At 40.5% G+C, this 22,202-nt stretch overlaps 1 protein-coding gene across 1 annotated transcript in view; it reads left to right on the top strand.

Moving 5' to 3' along the window:
- The first annotated feature begins 2,569 nt into the window (after positions 1-2,569).
- The window catches only part of SGIP1 (SH3GL interacting endocytic adaptor 1), a 209,902-nt gene continuing 190,269 nt past the window's right edge, over positions 2,570-22,202 (top strand). The window contains exons 1-2 of the mRNA XM_082667976.1: positions 2,570-2,708; positions 3,011-3,144. Coding sequence (XP_082524102.1) covers positions 3,135-3,144 — 10 coding nt within the window. The 5' untranslated portion in view covers positions 2,570-2,708; positions 3,011-3,134. The remainder of the gene's footprint in view (positions 2,709-3,010; positions 3,145-22,202) is intronic.

Raw genomic sequence — 22,202 nt, 5'->3', positions numbered from 1 at the left:
TTTGTTCATCGGATGCTTTTATAATTGATAACATTTTTTTTGATAAAGTTGCATAAAGTTCAACCAGTCTTGTTACTAGCCTTATAACCTTTAACTACACATCCCTTTCATGTTCCTTCTCTAACAATCCTAACGAGACACTTTTCTTTTTTCTATAACCACCCCAGTGACCAAAAGAATCTTTGAACCATCTTTCTGTCTCTGGCTAGTTGCTTTGCTCCAAGTCGAAAACAAAACTGACGTGTGCCCACATTGAACCTATCTGAGAGGTTTGCTCTAACACACTGTAAAACTTACACTGGGTGAGAAAAGCCAGGCAGCCTGGGTTTCCCTGGCTCTTCTCTCCCCTTACACCTTTGACAATGTTGCCTAGCCCTACACTTCCGTGCTTACACTTACCTCCAGATTTTATACTGAGTCAATTTTTTACTTTAGAGCTCCCTATCTTATTTAGTAACCACTCTTTTACAGAGCAGTCTCTGACATGTTACACCTCTGGATGCATCACCTAATCTTTCACTGAGCTGTTCTCTGTGCATGTGGTATAACTCTGAGTTGGCTGCAGACTTCTTTGATGCCTCTGGAAGCCCTTTGGTGGTAATAATACTAATATTAAAAAGCCAACATGGAGGGTATATTATGCTCCAGACACAATGCTAAGTAATTTACTGGCAAAGTATTTAGAACACTGCTTAGCACACAGTAAGCCATTAATACAGATTTGTTATTAGTACTATTTATAGTCCTATGAACTTGGTACTATTATCTTCATTTCGCAGATAAGGGAGCTGTGAGTCACAGAGAATTATATAACTTGTACAGGGTCACTAGAGCTCATGAAGTGGCAGAGACAGAACTTGACCCCAGTCTGTTTGACACCAATATCTATCCATGTTCTTAACCATTACAAAACATTTGGCTAAATTCTCCCACACTAATCGATCTGATTTTTGCTATAATACCCTTGTAGTCTTCAGAGCAGTGTAAGTTATACTCAAGACAGGTTTTACTTTGGAATTCTTTCCTCTTTTAAAATTCAACTACCTCATAGATATACAGAATAAGGCACAAGCATGTATCTCCCTGGAGAGTTTCATTTTGAAATTTCAAGGCCATTGAAGTATGTGTCCGTAGGGAGAACAATGAGTTTTTCAAAACTTCTAAGTTGCTAAGGAACTGAATTTTTTTCATCTGTTAATATGGTACTTCAGTTAGCTCCTTTAGTTATATTTTCTTCAGTAGTTCTCAGCCACCAATACCTCATATTTGCTCTCATAGAAAGAACTAGACTATGACAAGGGCTGGGCAATATCAAAAGTTCATGGGTATATTTATACTATAAATAATTAATAATAGTATTAGAGACTCAACCTTGATGGTCTAATGCATCATACTTCTTAAAATTATTTCATTCGATGCTCAGAAATGTTCTGTGATGTAGTGGCCTTTCAGTCACGTTGCCGGATGTTGTCGCCTAGGGTTCTAGAGAGGACTTTCCTCCCCTGCCCATCTCCTTTCTTTTTCCTCTTGCCTCCTAAACTCCTCCTGCCCTCTCCTTCCTTGGCCCTCTGAGGGCTAAGTCTGCTTGAAAGGAAACGAGGACAGCCAGACCCCGGGGCTTGGAGCCCTCTTAACGGCTCCTGGATCCCCAGGGACCAGTCGGGTGACAGTCTCAACCCAAGCAGCTGGGGTGTCATAACCCTTTCCACTTAAATAGCACGGCGCCCCGACCCCATGCCTGGAAGCTGCGTAACCCTGGGCTCCACCCACCCCTCGGGCCGGAACCCGGCACGTTTATCTCCCGCCGGATTCCCACAGGAATGAACGAATGGGCTTAACGGCGACTACGGATGCTAGAGGCGCTTGGCGAGAAAGGTGTCATTGAGAAGAAAGTTGGTTTCTACAGGGACTGCCGTGGGCGGCGCGGTGGCTCACGTGTGCGCTGGGCCCGAGGACGCGCCGGCGGCGGGATTCGAACACCGAGTGGAGCTGCGCCGCGCGGTCTGGTCGGCGGCCGGCGGCCCAGGTCCGAGTGGGAGGAAGCGGCGCGCACAGCTGGCTTCCGTCGGGCTGAGGCCTCCCTCCCCGCCTGCTCCCCTCTCTCCCGCCTCCCGCCCCAGAAATTATCTCAAGCGTTGCCAGTGCGATTCCAGAGCCCCACTCGGGTGGGTTCTTTTGTTTCTTTGTTTTAATGACAGTTCCCAGCCCTTCGGCGTGTCATGCGCGATTAATTCTCTGGCTCTTTTGAAGGCAACTGGGGTGATATTTCTTCTGCATCATCCTTTTGGGGATAATTGTTTATGACGTGACGTCAGCCGGATTGATTTTTCTCTCCTGAATGAGAGAGAGAGAGAGAGAGAGAGAGAGGCAGAGAGAGAGCGCGAGAGAGGGTCACAGATGTGTGCGGAGGCCACAGATAACTGACATTTGGAATTCCTTCAGGGCAAAGGGAGATAGCAATGGGAGCTTGAAAGTGTACAGCCAAGACTTCAGGCTGCACGGAATAATTAAGAAGTTTTTCTTAAAAAAAAAAAAGAAAGAAAAGAAAAAAGAAAAGAAAGTCTCCTCCGCAGCGAGCCACTTAGGTGCTCGTTTCATGTCAGCGTCCCCGGTTAAGGTGGCAGCGTCTGATAATTAATCTCGGGTACCCAGACGCTGCAATAGGCTTAAGAAGACGAAGAGGAGGGGCGGGGGAAGTGCGTCACCAGGTGGGGAAGGGGCTGTGCATTTGGTGACAAGAGGAGGGGATGGGGGTGGAGGGGAATGGGGACGGGAAATAGGTTCTGTGTGCTCTCCGGGGGTATTGTGTCAGGAGATGCAGGCTGGCTACCATGTGACGCGGTCCAGAGCTGAAGGGATTGGCCGAGGCAGCGCAGGCGGTGCAGCTTGGCCGGCTTGCTGTTCCTCTCCCTTTCTCTCGCAGCATCTTCCTGGGAGCCTGTAGGTGAAGCAGCACCACAAGCATCCATGGCCTATCTTTGGGGTTAACACTTGTCTCCTTTGGCTTCAGCATCGGACAGAGCAGATCTCTCGACAGCAGCAGCAGCGTTGTGAGGACTTAGCTGGGACCTGGAATCGTATCCTCCTGTATTTTTTCAGACTCTTTGGAAATTAAGGAATGCAATTCTGCCACCATGATGGAAGGTAGGATGCTTTCTGCTGTGGTTGACTGGCTTCAGGCAAGGTTTGGGCAGAACAGTGTTGAATTATGTGTACAGTCTGTGTTTGTGGCTGGTCTAGAACCTGGTTGCCAGGATTTGCAAGCAGAAATTCTGCAGTTTGCTTGCAGCGGACCAGGGCTCAGACTAATGGAATCAAACCACAGGGCTTCTTGTTTAGCTCAGAACCTACAGAGCTTGCCTAAAGTGCTTGCAAGGAGCTGAGACAGAGCTAGCAAAGAGCTTGCAAAGCAAAGAAGTTGGGAGAGAAGATAAGGTTTTCTGCTTTGGGTTCCTGGGACTACACTGATTAAACATTTACAACGGAAACTTGTCTTCTGAAATTAACATTAGGAGAGGTCATTGACAGAGTTATGCATGCTGTCATTTTCCGTGAACTGTTTAAAAATTCTTGTAAGATATTTTTATCTCTGCAATTTACATCATACTGTTGGGGTGAGAGGTGCAACAAATTTAGTCCATAAGCTATAGTTTTATGGGGCTGTCACTGCAACAGAATGAGCAATAGGAGGAAAATATCTGGGACTCTTGCCTTCTGATTAGGGGTCTTATCAGGTTAAAAAAAAAAAAAGAATTTTGTGCTTCCTAAATGTGTTCTCCATGCAATGGTTCTTAGCCAAGCATCAAATGATTACTTAACTGATTACCTTTTTGCATTCAATTTTAAGTGTAAGGAGGAACTTTCCCTGGGGAGATATTGTTTAAACTCTATTTTATTCTACTAAATTACCCTTCTAAGCTTGAGATGGTGACAACCAAGAGTGCCTCAGAAAAGCAGCAAGCTGATTAGGAAAGAAGCAGGCAGCCCTACCCTGGCTTTGATTTTCTGTTTTCACACTACAGGATGGTGCAAAACTCCTGGCCTTTCCTAAGATGACAGGCAGAAATTTGTCCCCAGCCTGGATTTCACAATGCGGAATCGAGTGCATAATGGGTCTCAAATCAGCCATGAAAATGGCAGAGAGGCCACCTCTTAAGCCAAGGTCTGTCTTACAGATTTTAAACATTCCTTAGAAATTTACCAAAATGGAATAAGAGGAGAATGGTTGCAAAAAACAGAAGCGTTGCCTGTACTTATTTGGCAGAAATGAATTCTTTTTGCTTTCTCTGTCATCATGTCAAACATTGTTAATGTGATTTGGGGAGTGAAGAATTCTACAGTCATGGCCCACAGATTTTAGAAAATAGCCTGAAAAGAGAGATTGGGTATCATTTTGCTGTGGAGACTGGTCTTGTTTGCAAAGGGCTCTCAAGCTAGTTTTTTAAATATAGGCCTAAATAAAGTGAGATTACTAATGCTCTAAGATTAAATCATTTTCATTAATTCAAAATGAAATCCAAAATGGATTTAACCTTTGAGTAACAAGGCAAAACAAACAAGAAAGAGCATTACTGATGAACTTTTCAATTAGAAGCTCACGTGGATTACCCTCTTCACAAAAAATTTGTGTCTATAGAGGTACTAGGTTTCTCCAGCTAAATTTCATGTAGCATTTCTTGAGAATAAATCTGCACACGTTCTGATTAGATTTTAATCTTACACGGGGAAGTGGAAGAGCTTTCCTTTTACTTCTTGCCTTATAAACTATGGACTTAAAGTATCTTTGAAGGAAGTAATATTTTTTGATGCTTATTAATGATTCTCTTGGTAATATTGTCTATTGTGCCACCACAGAATGTCAGTTCGAAGCCCTGTGATAAGCTTATCTGAGCTGCCTACACTGAAATGAGAACTGTAACAAAGACATGTGTTGGAGCTGAATTAACACTATTGCTCTGCGTTGACCAAATTTATCTAATGAAGGATGCTATCTGAGCACTGTTATGAATTAGAGGTGACACTAGGGGTGCGGTGGCCATCCATCAGATCCTTGCAAAAGAAATTGGATAGGTGTTTCCAGTGGCTTAAACATTTAAATGAAACTAATAATTTTTATCTACCTATAGCTCCTACTTAAATACTATTCAAGACTTATTATCTTCACGGTTCAGGGACTTTAGAAAGGCTGGTGGGAACCTTAATCAGGAATCAGTTTGCCTATCAATGGCCTTCCAACTTAGTTGCCAGTCTCTTTGGCAATATATGCATATTTCTGATACTGCATCTCAGAATTTCACCTCTGAATTGCTCTTACTCTGAAAGTGTGTTATAGCAGTTGTCATTCCCACTTAACTCTTCCCTAGAGGAAGCTAGGCTTCCATCTATCATGATAGCCTTGGAAAGATAAGAAAGCCCCTAAAAAGCACCCTGAAATCCTGTCATGGCAGCCGTCTGCCAAAACGTCAGTGGGCTCTGAGAATGTGTCACCAAACATCCAGATAGGTAACATGCTGTCTTCTCAATTAGTTCATATGCCACACACACACACACACACAAACACAGAGTTGCACACGCATATGTCATCCACATATATACAGTATTTTAGAAAGGGAGAGAACCCACATTTGCATTTGTGTGTGTATATATTTCTGTATCTACTGAAGTGTTTTAGTCCAGTGCTCAGGAAAAGCATGGCCATGGCAACTTTTCAAAGCTACTTCTCTACTTTGTGTAAAACAAGAGTAAACAAATATTCATCAGAACGGCTTATGGTTTAATTTTGTGTTCTCATTTTGATGGAACAGGGTATAAGCTCCATTCATTCAATGCCTATTGGAAATTCTGGCCATAGAAGAGAACTGTTACTACCTCCCCAGTGATTCAAGTATCACAGAAGGCAGTGAAGTACTTCTGCAGGGACCTCAAGCACGTTATCGGTAGTTTGTGGCTCCATGACTCCTTTCAAATATTTTTCTTTTAAAAAGTATATTTTAAGGGACTCGATTTGTTGATTCCTGCATTCTTTATTTTTTGGCAGTGGTTAGTATTGGGTCTTTCCTAAAGAATGCCCTGTGATGTGGAGCCTTATGTAGTATGACTGTGAAGGGAAAGAGGATGAGCAGAGGGAATTATTTGCTAAAGGGCATAGATGTTGGCCAAGCTTACAGTGCAGTCTGTGTGATTAGGGCAACTATTCAGGGATTCTGTTGTTTTTCATATATTATTATTATTAAAGTTTGAAAATGACCTTTTAGCTACTTTTTTTTAAGATAAGTGAAACTAAGTCAGGGTTTCCAGGGACATTTATTAATTTGTAAGGCAGTCTGGGAAATTTTCCCTTGTGTGGAGGAACTGGACTGGAAGTGCTCGTGTTTTCAGTTCCCTATTCAGGCTCTTAGGTGTTTTACTGGAAAGAAAAGTTTAGGGGCGGCCAGTAGTTTCATCCTATAAATAATTTTTGAAGTTAACAAGCATATTTTAAGGGTTTAATTGCAATGTGCAGAGTAATTTAATTAATTTTATTATTTTTACTATTCACAATAACCTGCAAGTAAATGTATTCTGCACTGAGTGCTTCTGCAGTACTTTTTCTAAATTGTAAAAATAAAAACTAATACATTGAGGCAGAAAAATGGGAGGATGGATTTCGGACCCAAGTTCATTTAACAAGAAAGCTCCTATTTTTGATCCTTCATAACGTTTTAAATATGAACTTTTTCTTTTTACTTTGTATCAAGGTGGATATACTAACCTGATTGAAAGCTAGGCCTTAAGTTTCTTTGGTTGCATCTGTCTCTCTTTTAAATGTGAGTACTCACAGAATCATACCTCTCAATTCCTTGTTAATACCTTTTACCTCCAAAATCAATATTTAGAAAAATTTAAACAATTCTAGATTAACTGATCTTCTGTTGTGGCAGTGAACCTTGTAACAGTAAAGGCTTTTCTTTCCCCTGTCTAGAAACGAAGTTTATTTATTTGGAAATTTCTTTGCTGTAATCAAAAAGGAACGAAGCATTTTGAAGCTGGAACTGTTCATTTTCTAGTTAGCTAAGAAGTTTTAAAGCGAATGCTTCTCACTCTTCTACCAGTTCCCTTCCCAGAAATGGTGATGATATTTTGGAAAATCTTAAGCATGCCTATGAGATTATAATATATATTCCATCCCTTATGTAATTTCTCTCCTTCCTAAGGGGCTCAGGGCTGGAAACAGCCTCCTGTTATGTATAAATTCCCATCCAATTCCCAAGGCCAACTTTAAATCTCTAAAAAGAACATGTAGTCTTTTTTAAAAAAATTAACTTAGATAAACCATGCTAGAAGACTGTGGATAATTCTTTCTGTTGGATTTGGCACATACACTATCCATGTTTCAAATAAACAAGTTGCAGGAAGTCAGCAACTCAATTTTTATGTTCCTGGGTTTGTTTGGGATCTGGTCACTTGAAACAAGTTTTCCTGTAGAAATGATGATATAAATGATGGTTGCATTCTTTCAGTAATCCATCAAAGGCTGTTAACCTGTTATCTACCTGAAACTAAATATTTGCCATGAAATGTATAAAGAACATGACAGTTACTATAGTAGTTAGCCAAAAGAGAACAATGGCATTAAATGTATTTTCAGTTTCTAATGTTGCTGCTTGAGGGGAAGAAGGTTTACTTAGAGGACAATGAGGAGATGGAGAGAAATTTTGAAGGGTTTTTTTTTTTTTTAAGTATTTTTAGAAGTTTTAGAGACTCAACACTGGATTTTTCAATTATGTTCAATTTTACGTCCATACTTGTGGCTTACCTATTTGCAATTCAATTTTATCATATCTAATGCTGTTTAATTGTGACCACTTTATGGAAACTCACAAATGGAATTAAGAAAGAGAGAAAGATAATTGTAAAGGAGTTGAAAAAGTTAAGGGATTATAATGGATGTGAGCTCACGTGTCTACAAAAGTCTCTGAGGAGAAATTAACTGGAGAAGAGATCATAGGTAGAAGGGAATTAGGGAGCATGCTAAGTGCAGGATTCCTTTGAGGAGAAAGTAGGGTGTGGGGCAGAGGTATTGGATCTAATGGGTTTGTGCACTGACTACCTAATATTTCTATGGGCTTAGGATGGCTTGCTCACCAGCGGAAGAGCTTTGGGGAAGGAGGTGTAGACTTGGGGAGGAACGAATCTCCATTCTTGGAACATGTATGCCATTTAATTGTACCTACAGGGTGTTAGAAAGATATTCAGTATCTCTATTTAATATTTTCTACCATGTTGCTTCCTTATTTAAAAAAACTTCAATACCTTCTCATTTCTCTTAAAATCTAGAGCATACAGGAGCCGGCACGCTCTGGCCTTCTGTGCTTCTTCAAGCTCATCTCACGTGGCACTTAACACCGACAGCCTTGCTGCCTGTCTCAGAGTGTCTAGAACGAATACTTTCCTGTCTCAGGGCTTTTGCCCCGCCTAGAACACTCTTTTGCCAGCTCATGGAGTAAACTGATTCTCTTGTGATCCCAGCAATACTGCCACCTCATCAGGAGGCCTTTCCTACCATCCTTGTCATCCCAAGCTCCCAGACACACACCCTGGGCCCTGAGTCCATCTCAGTGTCCTCTCTCTCCTAAGAGCTGTATTTATTATTCATGGTTGTTTAATGGTGTATCGGCTAAATCTCTCACTCAGAGGTAAGCTCCCTGAGGGCAGGAATCTGGTCTGTCATCTCCCCTCTGTATCCTTAGCTCTTAATGCAGAGTGGATGCTTAGATGTTTGTTTATTGACTAAGTGAGTAAAACCTGATGTAAATGACTCTGATGACTTCATAGTTAACATTATAAGGTATTATTTGGGGCATTATGGTGGATATAAGAAAAATAAATTGCTCAAATTTATGTTCTTGCTGGAGAAACAAAATCTATAAACATGAGATAACTAGGGAAAAGATATGTGTTATGGAGTACTAATTGTAAGATACAGATAATACCTTTTGAGAAGCAAAAGAAAAGAAATAGTCCATTTGAAAATATGTACTCGAGCTTAAATTATTTTGGTGATTAGCTCCAAGGAAATGATTTCATACTGGAAAAAGACAAGTTATAGCAGAGCTATTCAAAGACATTCCCAGAGGCATTGTTGTCAATATCCTGTACATATTTTTTTTTCTCTTCCTTCTGCTTTCCTTGTATTTCTGCCTTCCTTTCTCCATTTTTCTCATTCTTCCATTCCTCCTTTTCATTCCGGGGCTTTCTTTCCTTTTCTCTGGTTTATGACCAGATCTGAAAATAATAGATTACAGAGCTAGAAAGTTTGACTTGGAATTTGGGAAAGTGTTTTTAAATAAATTAAGGTATGTAAACTAGCGTACTGTTGTACAATGTATTTGTGCATGCAGTGGCAATGTGTTGGTATGTGAGGTTTTTCAGATGCCCAATTATTCTTGATTGGAGAATCTATGAATCTTAGAAACTCAATATGTTCTCTGAATTTGTGCAGACTGGATTTTTTGGGGTGAAAGAGCATGGACTCAGAAGTCAGACTTAGGTTTGAGACTAAGTGTTGTAACTTCTTGGCTACGTGTCTTGAGAGGATTACTTTACCTTCCCGGGGTTCTGTTTCCTTGCAAACAAAATACGAGCATTGATCTGTCATCCCTCTAGAACTTCCAGCTCTAAGAGTCTCTGGCATTTGCTGAATGATTTGGATTCCACATATTCACTCCCTCCAAGGTTTAAATTCTAATGATTGACTCCTCTTCATCCTACCTCAGAACATACCTTTGCTGACACAAAAAACGATTCAAATATATTACTATCTGCTTTTATTGGTTTATTCTTCCTCTGCTGTCCTTTTGCACTTATGCTACAAGTTTGTCTTGCATCTTTGCTGTGCTAGAAGACAAAAGTGCATCTATGCAACCCTCTTATGTAGCTTTTAGCATAGAACTATTTATGTGTCCATTAAAAATTGTATATTGAATGAATACTAGGTGTTAGGCATGGTTCTAGGTGCTAGAGGCTCAATAGTGAATAAAACAGATTCCTGCCTGCACGGAGCTTCCTGTTTGGTGCAAGAGAGACATGAAAAAAATAAAATAAAATGCAGAGTACATTGGATGGGGGTAAGGGCTTTGGAGAAGAGACGAGTGGAGAAAGGGGATAGAGGAAGTAGTGGAAGGATCGGGGCAGATGGGGTTGCAGTTATTAAATAGGGTGTTGATGGAAAGCCTTGCTGAGAAGACATTTGAGCAAAGACTTGAGGGAGTGAAGGGAGTGAGCAGCCAAGTAATTACCTGGAGGAGCAGTCTAAAGGAGCAGGGGGAAGAGCCAGTGAAAGGCTCAGAATGTGGGCGGAACAGCAAGGAGGCCCGTGGGTCTGGAGCAAAGGTCGGGGGAATGTTCAAGAGAGGTACTCAGAGAGGTAAGAGCAAATAGACACCTATGAGCCCCTTTCTCTCTTTTTTAAAAAATTTATCTATTTTACTTATTTACTTTTGGCTGCTTTGGTTCTTTGTTGCTGTGCATGGCTTTCTCTAGTTGTGGCGAGCGGGGGCTACTCTTCGTTGTGGTGCGCAGGCTTCTCATTGAGGTGGCTTCTCTTGTTGCGGAGCACAGACTCTAGGCTTGCGGGCTTCAGTAGTTGTGGCTCGCGGGCTCTAGAGAGCAGGCTCAGTAGTTGTGGCGCACGGGCTTAGGTGCTCCGCGGCATGTGGGATCTTCCCGGACCAGGGATCGAACCCGTGTGCCGTGCATTGGCAGGCGGATTCTTAACCACTGCGCAACCAGGGAAGCCCCCTTTCTTTTTTTTTTCTTTTTTTTGGTTGAAATATAGTTGACTTACAATATCATATTAGTTTCTGGTGTACAACGTGGTGATTCAATATTTTTATAGATTACTCACCGTACAAAGTTATTGTAATATTATTGACTATATTCCCTGTGTTGTACATTACATTCCTATTATTTATATTGTATAATTGGTAGTTTGTACCTTCACCTATATCACCAATACCCCCACAACCCTTCCCTCTGGCAACCACTATCTGTGAGTCTGTTTTCTGTTTTCTTATATTTGGTTATTAGTTTTGTTTTTTAGATTCCACATATAAGTGAAAACAAACAGTATTTGTCTTTCTCTGTCTGACTTATTCCATTTAGCACAGTACCCTCCAAGTCCATCCATGTTGTTGCAAATGGCAAGATTTCATCCTCTTTTATGGCTGAGTAATATTCCATTGCATGCGTGCGTGTGTGTGTGTGTGTACACATATATATATATATGTGTACACACACACACATATATATATACATACATATATAAACATATTATCATGTCTTCTTTATCCATTCATCTGCTGAGGGACACTTAGGTTGCTTCCATATCTTTGACTATTGTAAATAATGCTGTGACGAACATTGGGATGCATGTATCTTTTGGAATTAGTGTTTTTGTTTTCTTCAGACAAATACCCAGGAGTGGAATCGCTGGATCCTTTCCAATGGTAGGAAAGCCAGTTTCCTTTTGCAGAAGTCACTCTACATGGGCCTGTGTTATCCATGTGTCAAGCAACAGGTGGGCATTCAGAAGCCTGGTATTCTGATCCTAGTTCTGTGACTGTCTTTTGATGGTTCCTCTCAGACCCATTCTTCCCCTGTATTTCAGGAAGTGGATGCATATCATGCTCTTGCCTGGGCTTATGGTTTCAAGCCCAAAGTTAGAGCTGAGAGTTCAGCTACAATTCTAGTCTCGAACATTTCCACACAAAAGATAGAGCTTCATGATAAGGTGATATCAGAATCAGAATTCACAATCAATTCACATCAATTCACAAATATTTTGACTATGTATCAGAGGCTTTTATTTTTATTTGGTTCATATACATTTCTATTATGTACCAGGGCTAGTATTTTAGGATTTTTTTAAAAGGCCCAGAGTGACCGATGTCTCATATCTTTACAAACAGTATAAGGAAGATGTTACCTAACATGTTATCTAACATGTCCTATCTAGCTTAGGACATTGTCCTAAAATTATGTGGCACTTGAACATACTTCAAAGTTTCCAAAATGTTTCATTCATTTAACAGGTATATCTGGAACTTTTTCCTTAGTCTCATGTGCAATTCTAGGCCCAGTGAATATGATAGCAAAAAGGGGCAGCTGTAATTGCCATCCTCAGAAACTCAGAGTCTAGTATATATTATCACATACTCTGTATATATTTTATTCTACACTATCTCTGTGTGGTAGGAATAGGCATTACTATCTTCATTTCAAACAGGAGGCAACCAGGGGTCAGTGATGTTAAGTGACTTGTTCAAGGTGACCACCCTACCAAAAGGCAGAGCCAGCATCTATTAGCCAAACTTGAATCCTAGTCAAGTGTTCTTTGTTTGTTTAATGCTGTGATTGGAACATCCTGCTCAAATCTGAAATTGTTTGGCCTGGGTCTCTGGCTGACAAGCCAACAGCAGATTGTCTAAATTTGACACGGTATTTCAAGAGCCTTCTTCAAAACTAAGCAAGTTAATTTTATCATCAGGTCATGAGCCTTTAGAACAGCCACCATCCTGAAGAAGGCTACCTAATGCAGGAGTGTTTTAGCCCAATGGGCTCCTTTCAATGACACTGACTGGTTCCTCGAATTTTATGACGGGAAAGGACATGTGATATCACTAAGCCAGTGGACTCTAAACTTTCACAGCTTACATTCTACAAAACACTTTATCAGAAAGCCTGGCTCCCACTATGAACAAAAGCCCTTTCTCTCTGAGAAGGACAGCTCGGTGTTCACTGACATTCCGTGAAAGCCTTGACCATTATCATAAAAGCGTGATGGTGTGTGCTACCCTGGAAGATTAACCAATCTAGTGCAACCTCATTTTGCATTGAGGAAACCAAAACCAAATGAAACAACCTTCCCAAGGATTTTTATTCTTTCTGTAAGAGGGCAAGTCAAAGTTTATTTTAGTAATGATTCCAAAAATGTGAATAGACAAAGACTTGGAACCTGTGGTGTCTTTCACGTTCAAAGGTGCTGGGGCTGATTGGGTGACTGCCCAAAGACACACAAATGAATGTGTCCCCAGGGCCGTCGCTCTACTGAGTGCGCATACAATGGGGCCATTTATAGCTGCCTCCTGGGCTGCCATGGCTCCTGCATCTGCTGTTGGTGAGTCAGGGCCATGTGGAGGGAAGGACCAGGACCTGAAGAGGCTGTACCTCCTGAGTAGCTATGTGACCTTGAGTAAGTTCTGGATCTGCTTTGGCCTCACCCTCCCCATTTGTAAGGTAGCAATAATGCTGGTTCCCTCCCTCAGAGTCATTGTGAAAATCAAATGAGGTCATCAATATGAAAACATCTGAAAGGGTGTGATGCAAATGCCAGTTACTTTCTCAGATGGCTCTCTCTCAGCTTGTTTGTTACATGTGGGTCTGTTAGCATTTGGTGGCTAGGCACTACTGCTTGCTATTTTGCTTTTCAAGTAGATGATTGCTGCCATCTCTTTTGCAGAGAAGGCTTATAGATTTCCCTCTTCTCTTCATACTGTTAGTTACTAGCATATTCTATCATCCTCTATTCTCAGTGTCCGTGTGCTATGCTGCCCCTTTCTTGAACATGGCAGACATCACTAATCAATCATAGTCATCTTCCTGTCCGGCCTCAGCACCTATCTCAACATCACATTCCAGGCCACCTCTGCCAGTTGATTGAAGTTGGCACATGAGATGATATCACTTTTCTCTCCCTACCACGGGCAGTTTCCGTAAGTTGAAATACAATGCATAAAACTAGAATACTGGTGGTCTAGCTGTGCACCCAGCCTTTACAAATGCCCTTAGTGAGTCACTGAAAAATAACATGTGAAAAATTGCTCACAGCCCTGGTTATGGTAGTAATAATAGGAAGTGGTCTGTAAGCCTTGTAACAGGTAGGACCCTACTCCTGTGCTGTTGACCTTAACCATCAAGTTTCTCTTAGCCTCCTTGTGCCCCGAATTCGAAGAACTGTGTCTACCAAGTAACCAAGCCAGAGTCCTTGTTGGGATTTGTTCCTGACTCCTCCTTCCTGCCTGCCTTGTGTCAGTAGGTCCTCAAGAGCTGTTGATTATCCTTCCTGAAGAGCTTCTGACTCTTCTCTCTCTTTCATCCCCTGCTATCACACCTGACAAGGCATTGCTGCCTCCATCTTCCAATCCATCCTCCTCACAGCCATCAAAGAGATCCCTTTCCTCAACTGCCTTTGATTGTTCCTCATGCTTCTAAGATGAGGTCCAAATGCATTCGTGTGCTGTGCAACACTTTCACACATGGGCCATGTTATGCCCTCATGTCTCACTGCCCCTGCCAAACAGAAGTGCCTTGCCTTCTCTTTCCCTTGTATATGCTGTCCCTCCCCTTCTCTGTGTGGTAACGGTCTGTTCTGATCATTCAAGGTCAAACAAAAGCAACCCCTTCAAGGAAGCCTTCCTACAGTCTCCCAGGTTGATGGTGAGGTACTCCCTTCCTTGTGCTTAATTCTCAATTCCCACTCTCCAAGGCCAAGTAGCAGAAGGTTTAAGAGCCCTGGCTTTGGAGTCAGACTGACCTAGGTTAAACCTCATGTGTGTGACCTTGAGAAGCTAGTGAACCTGTTTTCTCATCTGGAAAATGAGAGTGATAATAACAGTATCTTTCTCATGGGTAATTTAATCACATAAAGTTCTTGAGGATTAAATCAGAAAGTACACTTTTGCACTCAGAGTTCTCTGGAGATACAGAACCAATAGGTGTGAGAGAGAGAGAAAGAGAGAGAGAGAGGGAGAGAGAGAGAGATTTTTAAGGAAATGGGTCACTTGATTGTGAGGACTGGCAAGTCCAAAGTCCACAGAACAGACTGGCAGGCTAGAAACTTAGGTGGGGCTGATGTTGCAGTCTTGAGGCAAAATGTTAAGCTCTCAATAAATATTAGCTGCTATTTTTTGTTCTTACACCTACTTTGTTTGTGTCTCCCCCAAAGACCCAAGGACTCGGCTAGAGCCAGAACCATGTCTTACTCATTTTTGTATTATCACTGTGTGGCCTGTATAAGTGCTAAGTAAATATCAAGTGAATGAATGAATCCTGTCGAGGGATAGCAGACTCTTTGGAGGATATTCAAGCCACCCAGTCTATGGCTATCATGAGAATTAAATGAGTTAATATACATAAAACATTTAGAAGAATATTTGCTCCATAGGAAAGACTTACTCAATTTACTCTGTTGGGCACATAGAAGGTTCCAGCATGGTTTCTGGATGCCAGGCAGTACCCCGGGGGACTGTGTTCTCTCTGCTCTCCCCAAAGCACCCATCTGCTGTGTAGGCTCACTCAGGCCAAAAGCCACACTCTGGTTCCAGGAGCATGCAGTTAATCTAGTATCTCACACATTCCTCCTGACTCTTTTAATTGTGTTCCTCTCATTTTAAGGAAGACTAGGTTTCATTGTAGAAAACTTAAAAGATACAAAGAAGATGTGAAGAAGAAATTGAAATCACCAGTAATCTCATTGTTATATCAATAAAATAACCAAACACAGTTACAACTTGTTGAGTGTAGAATATGGGTTTTGGGAATGGACAATCTGAAACTCTTTAAACCTCAGCAATCTTATCAGTAAAATGAGTTGACATAACACCTACCACAAGACGGTGGGGAAATAAAATAAGATAATGTACAGACTGCACTTGGAACTTACCTGGCGCATTAAGTAAGCACGGAATACATGCTAGCTCTTAATAGCTTTATGTTTAAAATATATATTTATGTCAAAGAACCCAATTTTATCATTATAAATATGTTCATATTTACACATATTTGTGTGTATATTCATACACATGACTTTTCCAGTTTACATTAGATTGTAACCACTATCTTAAGCAGCCTGTATATTTGTTAAGCACAGGGGAACTGGAGATAAACTTCCCAGACTCAAATCCTGATCTCTCTACCTTTGCCAACTATGCTAGCTTAGGCAAGTTATTTAACCCCTCTGTGCCTCAGTTCCTTCTTCTATATGAAATAATCCCCAATGAAAAGGTTACTATAAGGATTAAATGAGTTTAATATAGTTATTATTATTTTATTCTAATATATGTCATATATAATATACTTAAAAAACATTTGGTACAGAGTAAACGCTCCATCAAGAAATGTTAGCTGTCGGTGGGATGTAGCAAAAGCAGTTCTAAGAGGGAAGTTTATAGCAATACAATCCTACCTTAAGAAACAAGAAAGATCTCAAATAAACAACCTAACCTTACACCTAAAGCAATTAGAGAAAGAAGAACAAAAAAACCCCAAAATCAGCAGAAAAAAAGATATCATCAAGCTCAGATCAGAAATAAATGAAAAAGAAATGAAGGAAATGATAGCAAAGATCAGTAAAACTAAAAGCTGCTTCTTTGAGAAGATAAACAAAATTGATAAACCATTAGCCAGACTCATCAAGAAAAAAAGGGAGAAGACTCAAATCAATAGAATGAGAAATGAAAACAGGGGAGTAATAACTGACATGGCAGAAATACAAAGGATCATGAGAGATTACTACAAGCAACTATATGCCAATAAAATGGACAACCTGGAAGAAATAGACAAATTCTTAGAAATGCACAACCTTCCGAGACTGAACCAGGAAGAAATAGAAAATATGAACAGACCAATCACAAGCACGGAAATTGAAACTGTGATTAAAACTCTTCCAACAAACAAAACCCCAGGACCAGATGGCTTCACAGGTGAATTCTATCAAACATTTAGAGAAGAGCTAACAGCTATCCTTCTCAAACTCTTCCAAAATACAGCAGAGGGAAGAACACTCCCAAACCCATTCTTTGAGGCCACCATCACCCTGATACCAAAAGCAGACAAAGATGTCAGAAAAAAAGAAAACTACAGACCAATAACACTGATGAACATAGATGCAAAAATCCTTAACAAAATATGAGCAAACAGAAGCCAACAGCACATTAAAAGGATCATACACCATGATCAAGTGGGGTTTATCCCAGGAATACAGGATTCTTCAATATACACAAATCAATCAATGTGATACACCATATTAAAACCATTTCCACTAAGATCAGGAATAAGACAAGGTTGCCCACTCTCATCACTGTTATTCAACATAGTTTTGGAAGTTTTAGCCACAGCAATCAGAGAAGAAAAAGAAATAAAAGGAATCCAAATCAGAAAAGAAGAAGTAAAGCGGTCACTATTTGCAGATGACATGATACTATACATAGAGAATCCTAAAGATGCTACCAGAAAACTACTAGAGCTAATCAATGAATTTGGTAAAGTAGCAGGATACAAATTTAATGCACAGAAATCTCTTGCATTACTATAAACTAATGATGAAAAATCTGAAAGTGAAATTAAGAAAACACTCCCATTTACCACTGCAACAAAGAGAATAAAATACCTAGGAATAAACCTACCTAAGGAGACAAAAGATCTGTATGCAGAAAATTATAAGACACTGATGAAAGAAATTAAAGATGATACAAATAGATGGAGAGATATACCATGTTCTTGGATTGGAAGAATCAACATTGTGAAAATGACCCTACTACCCAAAGCAATCTACAGATTCAATGCAATCCCTACCAAACTACCACTGGCATTTTTCACAGAACTAGAACAAAATATTTCACAATTTGTATGGAAACATAAAAGACCCCAAATAGCCAAAGCATTCTTGAGAAAAAACAACAGTGCTGGAGGAATCAGGCTCCTGGACTTCAGACTATACTAAAAGCTACAGTAATTGACAGTATGGTACTAGCACAAAAACAGAAATATAGATTAATAGAACTAACAGATTAATGGATAGAAAGCCCAGAGATAAACCCACGCACATATGGTCACTTTATCTTTGACAAAGGAGGCAAGCATATACAGTGGAGAAAAGAGAGCCTCTTCAATAAGTGGTGCTGAGAAAACGGTACAGCTGCATGTAAAAGAATGAAATTAGAACACTCCCTAACACTCTACACAACAATAAACTCCAAATAGATTAAAGACCTAAATGAAAGGCCAGACACTATCAAACTCTTAGAGGAAAACATAAGCAGAACACTCTATGACATAAATCACAGAAAGATCCTTTTGACCCACCTCCTAGAGAAATAAAAATAAAAACAAAAATAAACAAATGGGACCTAATGAAGCTTAAAAGCTTTTGCACAGCAAAGGAAACCATAAACGAGGTGGAAAGACAACCCTCAGAATGGGAGAAGATATTTGCAAATGAAGCAACTGACAAAGGATAAATCTCCAAAATTTACAAGCAGCTCATGCAGCTCAATATTAAAAAAACAACCCAATCCAAAAATAGGAAGAAGACCTAAACAGACAATTCTCCAAAGGTAATATACAGATTGCCAACAAACACATGAAAGAATGCTCAACATCATGAATCATTAGAGAAATGGAAATCAAAACTACAATGCCATATCATCTCACACCGGTCAGAATGGCCATCATCAAAAAATCAAACAATAAATGCTGGAGAGGGTGTGGAGAAAAGGGAACCCTAATACACTGTTGGTGGGAATGTAAATTGATACAGCCACTATGGAGAACAGTATGGAGGTTCCAAAAAAACTAAAAATAGAACTACCATATGACCCAGCAATCCCACTACTGGGCGTATACCCTGAGAAAACCATAATTCAAAAAGAGTCATGTACCACAATGTTCATTGCAGCTCCATTTACAATAGCCAGGACATGGAAGGAACCTAAGTGTCCATCAACAGAAGACTGTATAAAGAAGATGTGGCCCATATATACAATGGAATATTACTCAGCCATAAAAAGGAATGAAATTGAGTTATTTGTAGCGAGGTGGATGGACCTAGAGTCTGTCATACAGAATGAAGTCAGGAAGAGGAAAACAAATACCGTATGCTAACACATATATATGGAATCTAAAAAAAAAAAAATGGTCATGAAGAACCTAGGGGCAAGATGGGAATAAAGATGCAGACCTACTAGAAAATGGACTTGAGGATACGGGGAGGGGGAAGGGTAAGCTGGGACGAAGTGAGAGAGTGGTAGTGTATATATGGACATATATACAGTACCAAATGTAAAATAACTAGCTAGTGGGAAGCAGTCACATAGCACAGGGAGATCAGCTCAGTGCTTTGTGACCAGCTAGAAGGGTAGAATGGGGAGGGTGGCAGGGTGGGAGACGCAAGAGAGAAGCAATATGGTGATCTATGTGTATGTATAACTGATTCACTTCGTTGTAAAGCAGAAACTAACACAACATTGTAAAGCAATTATACTCCAATAAAAACGTTGAAAAAAAAAAAAAAAGAAATGTTAGCTGTTGGGAATTCCCTGGTGGCGCAGTGGTTAAGAATCCGCCTGCCAATGCAGGGGACACGGGTTCGACCCCTGGTCCGGGAAGATTCCACATGCCGCAGAGCAGCTAAGTGTCACAATTACTGAGCCTGGGCACTCAACAGCCCACGAGCCACAGCTACTGAGCCTGTGCACCACAACTGCTGAGCCCACGCTCCACAACTACTGAAGCCCACACAGCCTAGAACCCATGCTCCACAGCAAGAGAAGCCACCACAATGAGAAGCCCATGTACCACAACAAAGAGTAGCCCCTGCTCACCACAACTAGAGGAAGCCCGCACACAACAACGAAGACCCAACTCAGCCAACAACAAAAAGAAATGTTAGCTGTCATTATCATACTCATGAAATAATCTCCAAAAACCTTATTTTTGCAGGCTGCATAATATTCCATAACATCATACGTTATTTTACTATTTCCTTGGTGTTACACATTTATACTGTTAGCTGGAGCTTGATTTGCATTTTGAGCTAGAATGGCTCACATTGAGTCTCATGGAATAGTATGAATTCTTGGTTTTCATTTAATATGATAGCTTGGTGAGGTGGTGCAAGTTCTGTATTGGGTTCTAGTCCTGGCACTGCTCCAGCCAGCAGAGGGACCTTGGACAGCCATATAACACTGAGAAGAGAAAGCAAAGAGTAGAAAGAGAAATTGATTGTAATTCAAAAAATTCTAGCATCTCCTGGCACCATTCTTTATTAGCTGTGGGTATGAGGCCAAGAATTTGCCAGGTGGGTAGGAATCGATTTTTTATGTCTTATTTGAAGGTTCTGGCTGTGTATCTTGGGCAAGTCACTATCTCTTTATTTTCCCATCTGTAGGATGGTAAATGATATGAACTTTCCTGCCTTTCTCACTAGGTTATAAATATCAAAGCACAAAATATAATGAGAAAGCATTTTGAAAGCTCTAAATTTTTATGTAAATGTAGTATAGTATTAGGGCTATAATAATTACATTTAGTATCTAGGAAACTCTGTTTTCAAGTGAAAGGCTAGGCTAGGTAATTTGGGAGGCGCTAACTAGTTTTAAGGTTCTGTGATCTGGTACTAGGATTTCGGGCTGTGTCCTTGCTATAGTTAACCCCTCTCCCCATACCTCCCACCTTTCATGCATACAAATGGTTTTCTTCATTTTTGGATACCAGGAGACCAACACCTTTCCTAATTTGGTGAATTATTTATTTGAACAGTATAGTATATCATTTTGTTAAACTGGGTAAAAATATTGTTTCTAATGATGAATTTGTAGTGGGACAATTTAAAATACATTTAAAAGTGTGTCCAACTAAAATCTATCTTGGCATAGTTACAAAACCAAATATATAATCTCAGCAAAGTCTAATCTGGTCAATCTAATTGCCAGATCAAATTACTTAATCTGGATTTCTTTTCTAGAGTTTTCTGGTATCTTCTATCTTCACGGCAACCCACTTCAAGTTGGCACATTGAAGGATAGAGCTCGTTGCTGTCTTGATAAACTTTGACTAAGATACAGAGGAAGTTTTTTGGTGGCAGTAGAGTGCTTTGAGCTACCCATGGTTCTAGGTGTGGGATACCTGTGAGCAAGACACAGAGAGTCCTTGCTCTCATGGAGCTTGCATTCTACTATGAGAAGACAAGACTAACAAACCAAATGAATAAACGAGAGAATTTCAGATGGTGGTAAAATCAATTTTAAAAAAAGAATCGTATGGAAGAGAATGGAGAATGGTGGTGAATCCTACTTTAGGGGGTCCAGGAAAGTATTTGAGCTGAGACTTCTTCACAGTGTGACATGTGAAGATCCTGCAGGAGTGAGTATTGCAAGGGTCAAAGGCCTGGAACTTGGTAAGCTCAAGGAACAAAAGGAAAGCCAGGGTGGCTGGAGACCAGTGAAGGAGGGGGAAGGAGGCAAGAAAGAACGAAGGCAAGATTCATGTCAGGGATGTCTTTACAAGGAATGGAGGTGGATCTAAACTTCATTCTGAGGCAATGGAAAGCCACTGGAGGCATTTTAGCAGAAGGTCATGCTTCCATTTGTCTTTAAACAATTACTGTGGATGTTGGATGAACTTGAGTGGCTAGAGATAGCATTATGGTTTTTTGAGTGGGTTTTTTTGGGTTTTTTTGTCTGTTTTTCTGAGAGGAGATTGTCTTGAACCTGTGTTTGAGTAATAAATACTCTGATTTTATTTAAATTGTGTGTTCCTTTTTGGGAAAGCTAAGAGAAATTGGAAGGAATTGTGCTGCCCTTCCCCCAACTACTCAGCACCATCTGTGCTGAGGTCTGAGGACTCAAAGTGAGGTTTAATTCGACTTTATTCAATCAATTCTTTGTCTAACCCAAATGTTCTGGCATTAGATATTTTTCAGAGGCATGTTGACAGGTGAAAAAATTGAAGATATTAAAGTATATTAATATGTGTTTGTGTTATGTACTTGTTTTTTTGTTTTGTTTTGTTTTTTTAACTTATTTATTTATTTATTTTTGGCTGTGTTGGGTCTTTGTTGCTGCACATGGGCTTTCTCTAGTTGTGGTGAGTGGGGGCAGCTCTTTGTTATGGTGTGCGGGCTTCTCATGGCGGTGGCTTCTCTTGTTGCAGAGCACGGGTTCTACGTGCATGGGCTTCAGTAGTTGTGGCACGTGGGCTCAGTAGTTGTGGCTTGTGGGCTCTAGAGTGCAGGCTAATTAGTTGTGGCACCTGGGCTTAGTTGCTTCGTGGCATGTGGGATCTTCCCGGACCAGGGCTCGAACCCATGTTCCCTGCACTGGCAGGCAGATTCCTAACCACTGCGCCATCAAGAAAGCCCCTATGTACTTATTTTTAAATGGCTTCAA

Source organism: Grampus griseus (genome assembly GCF_964374135.1).
Source record: "Grampus griseus genome assembly, chromosome: 1".
NCBI lineage: Eukaryota > Metazoa > Chordata > Mammalia > Artiodactyla > Delphinidae > Grampus > Grampus griseus.
Note: the sequence above shows the minus strand (reverse complement) of the source record. Positions and strands in the feature narration are given on the sequence as shown.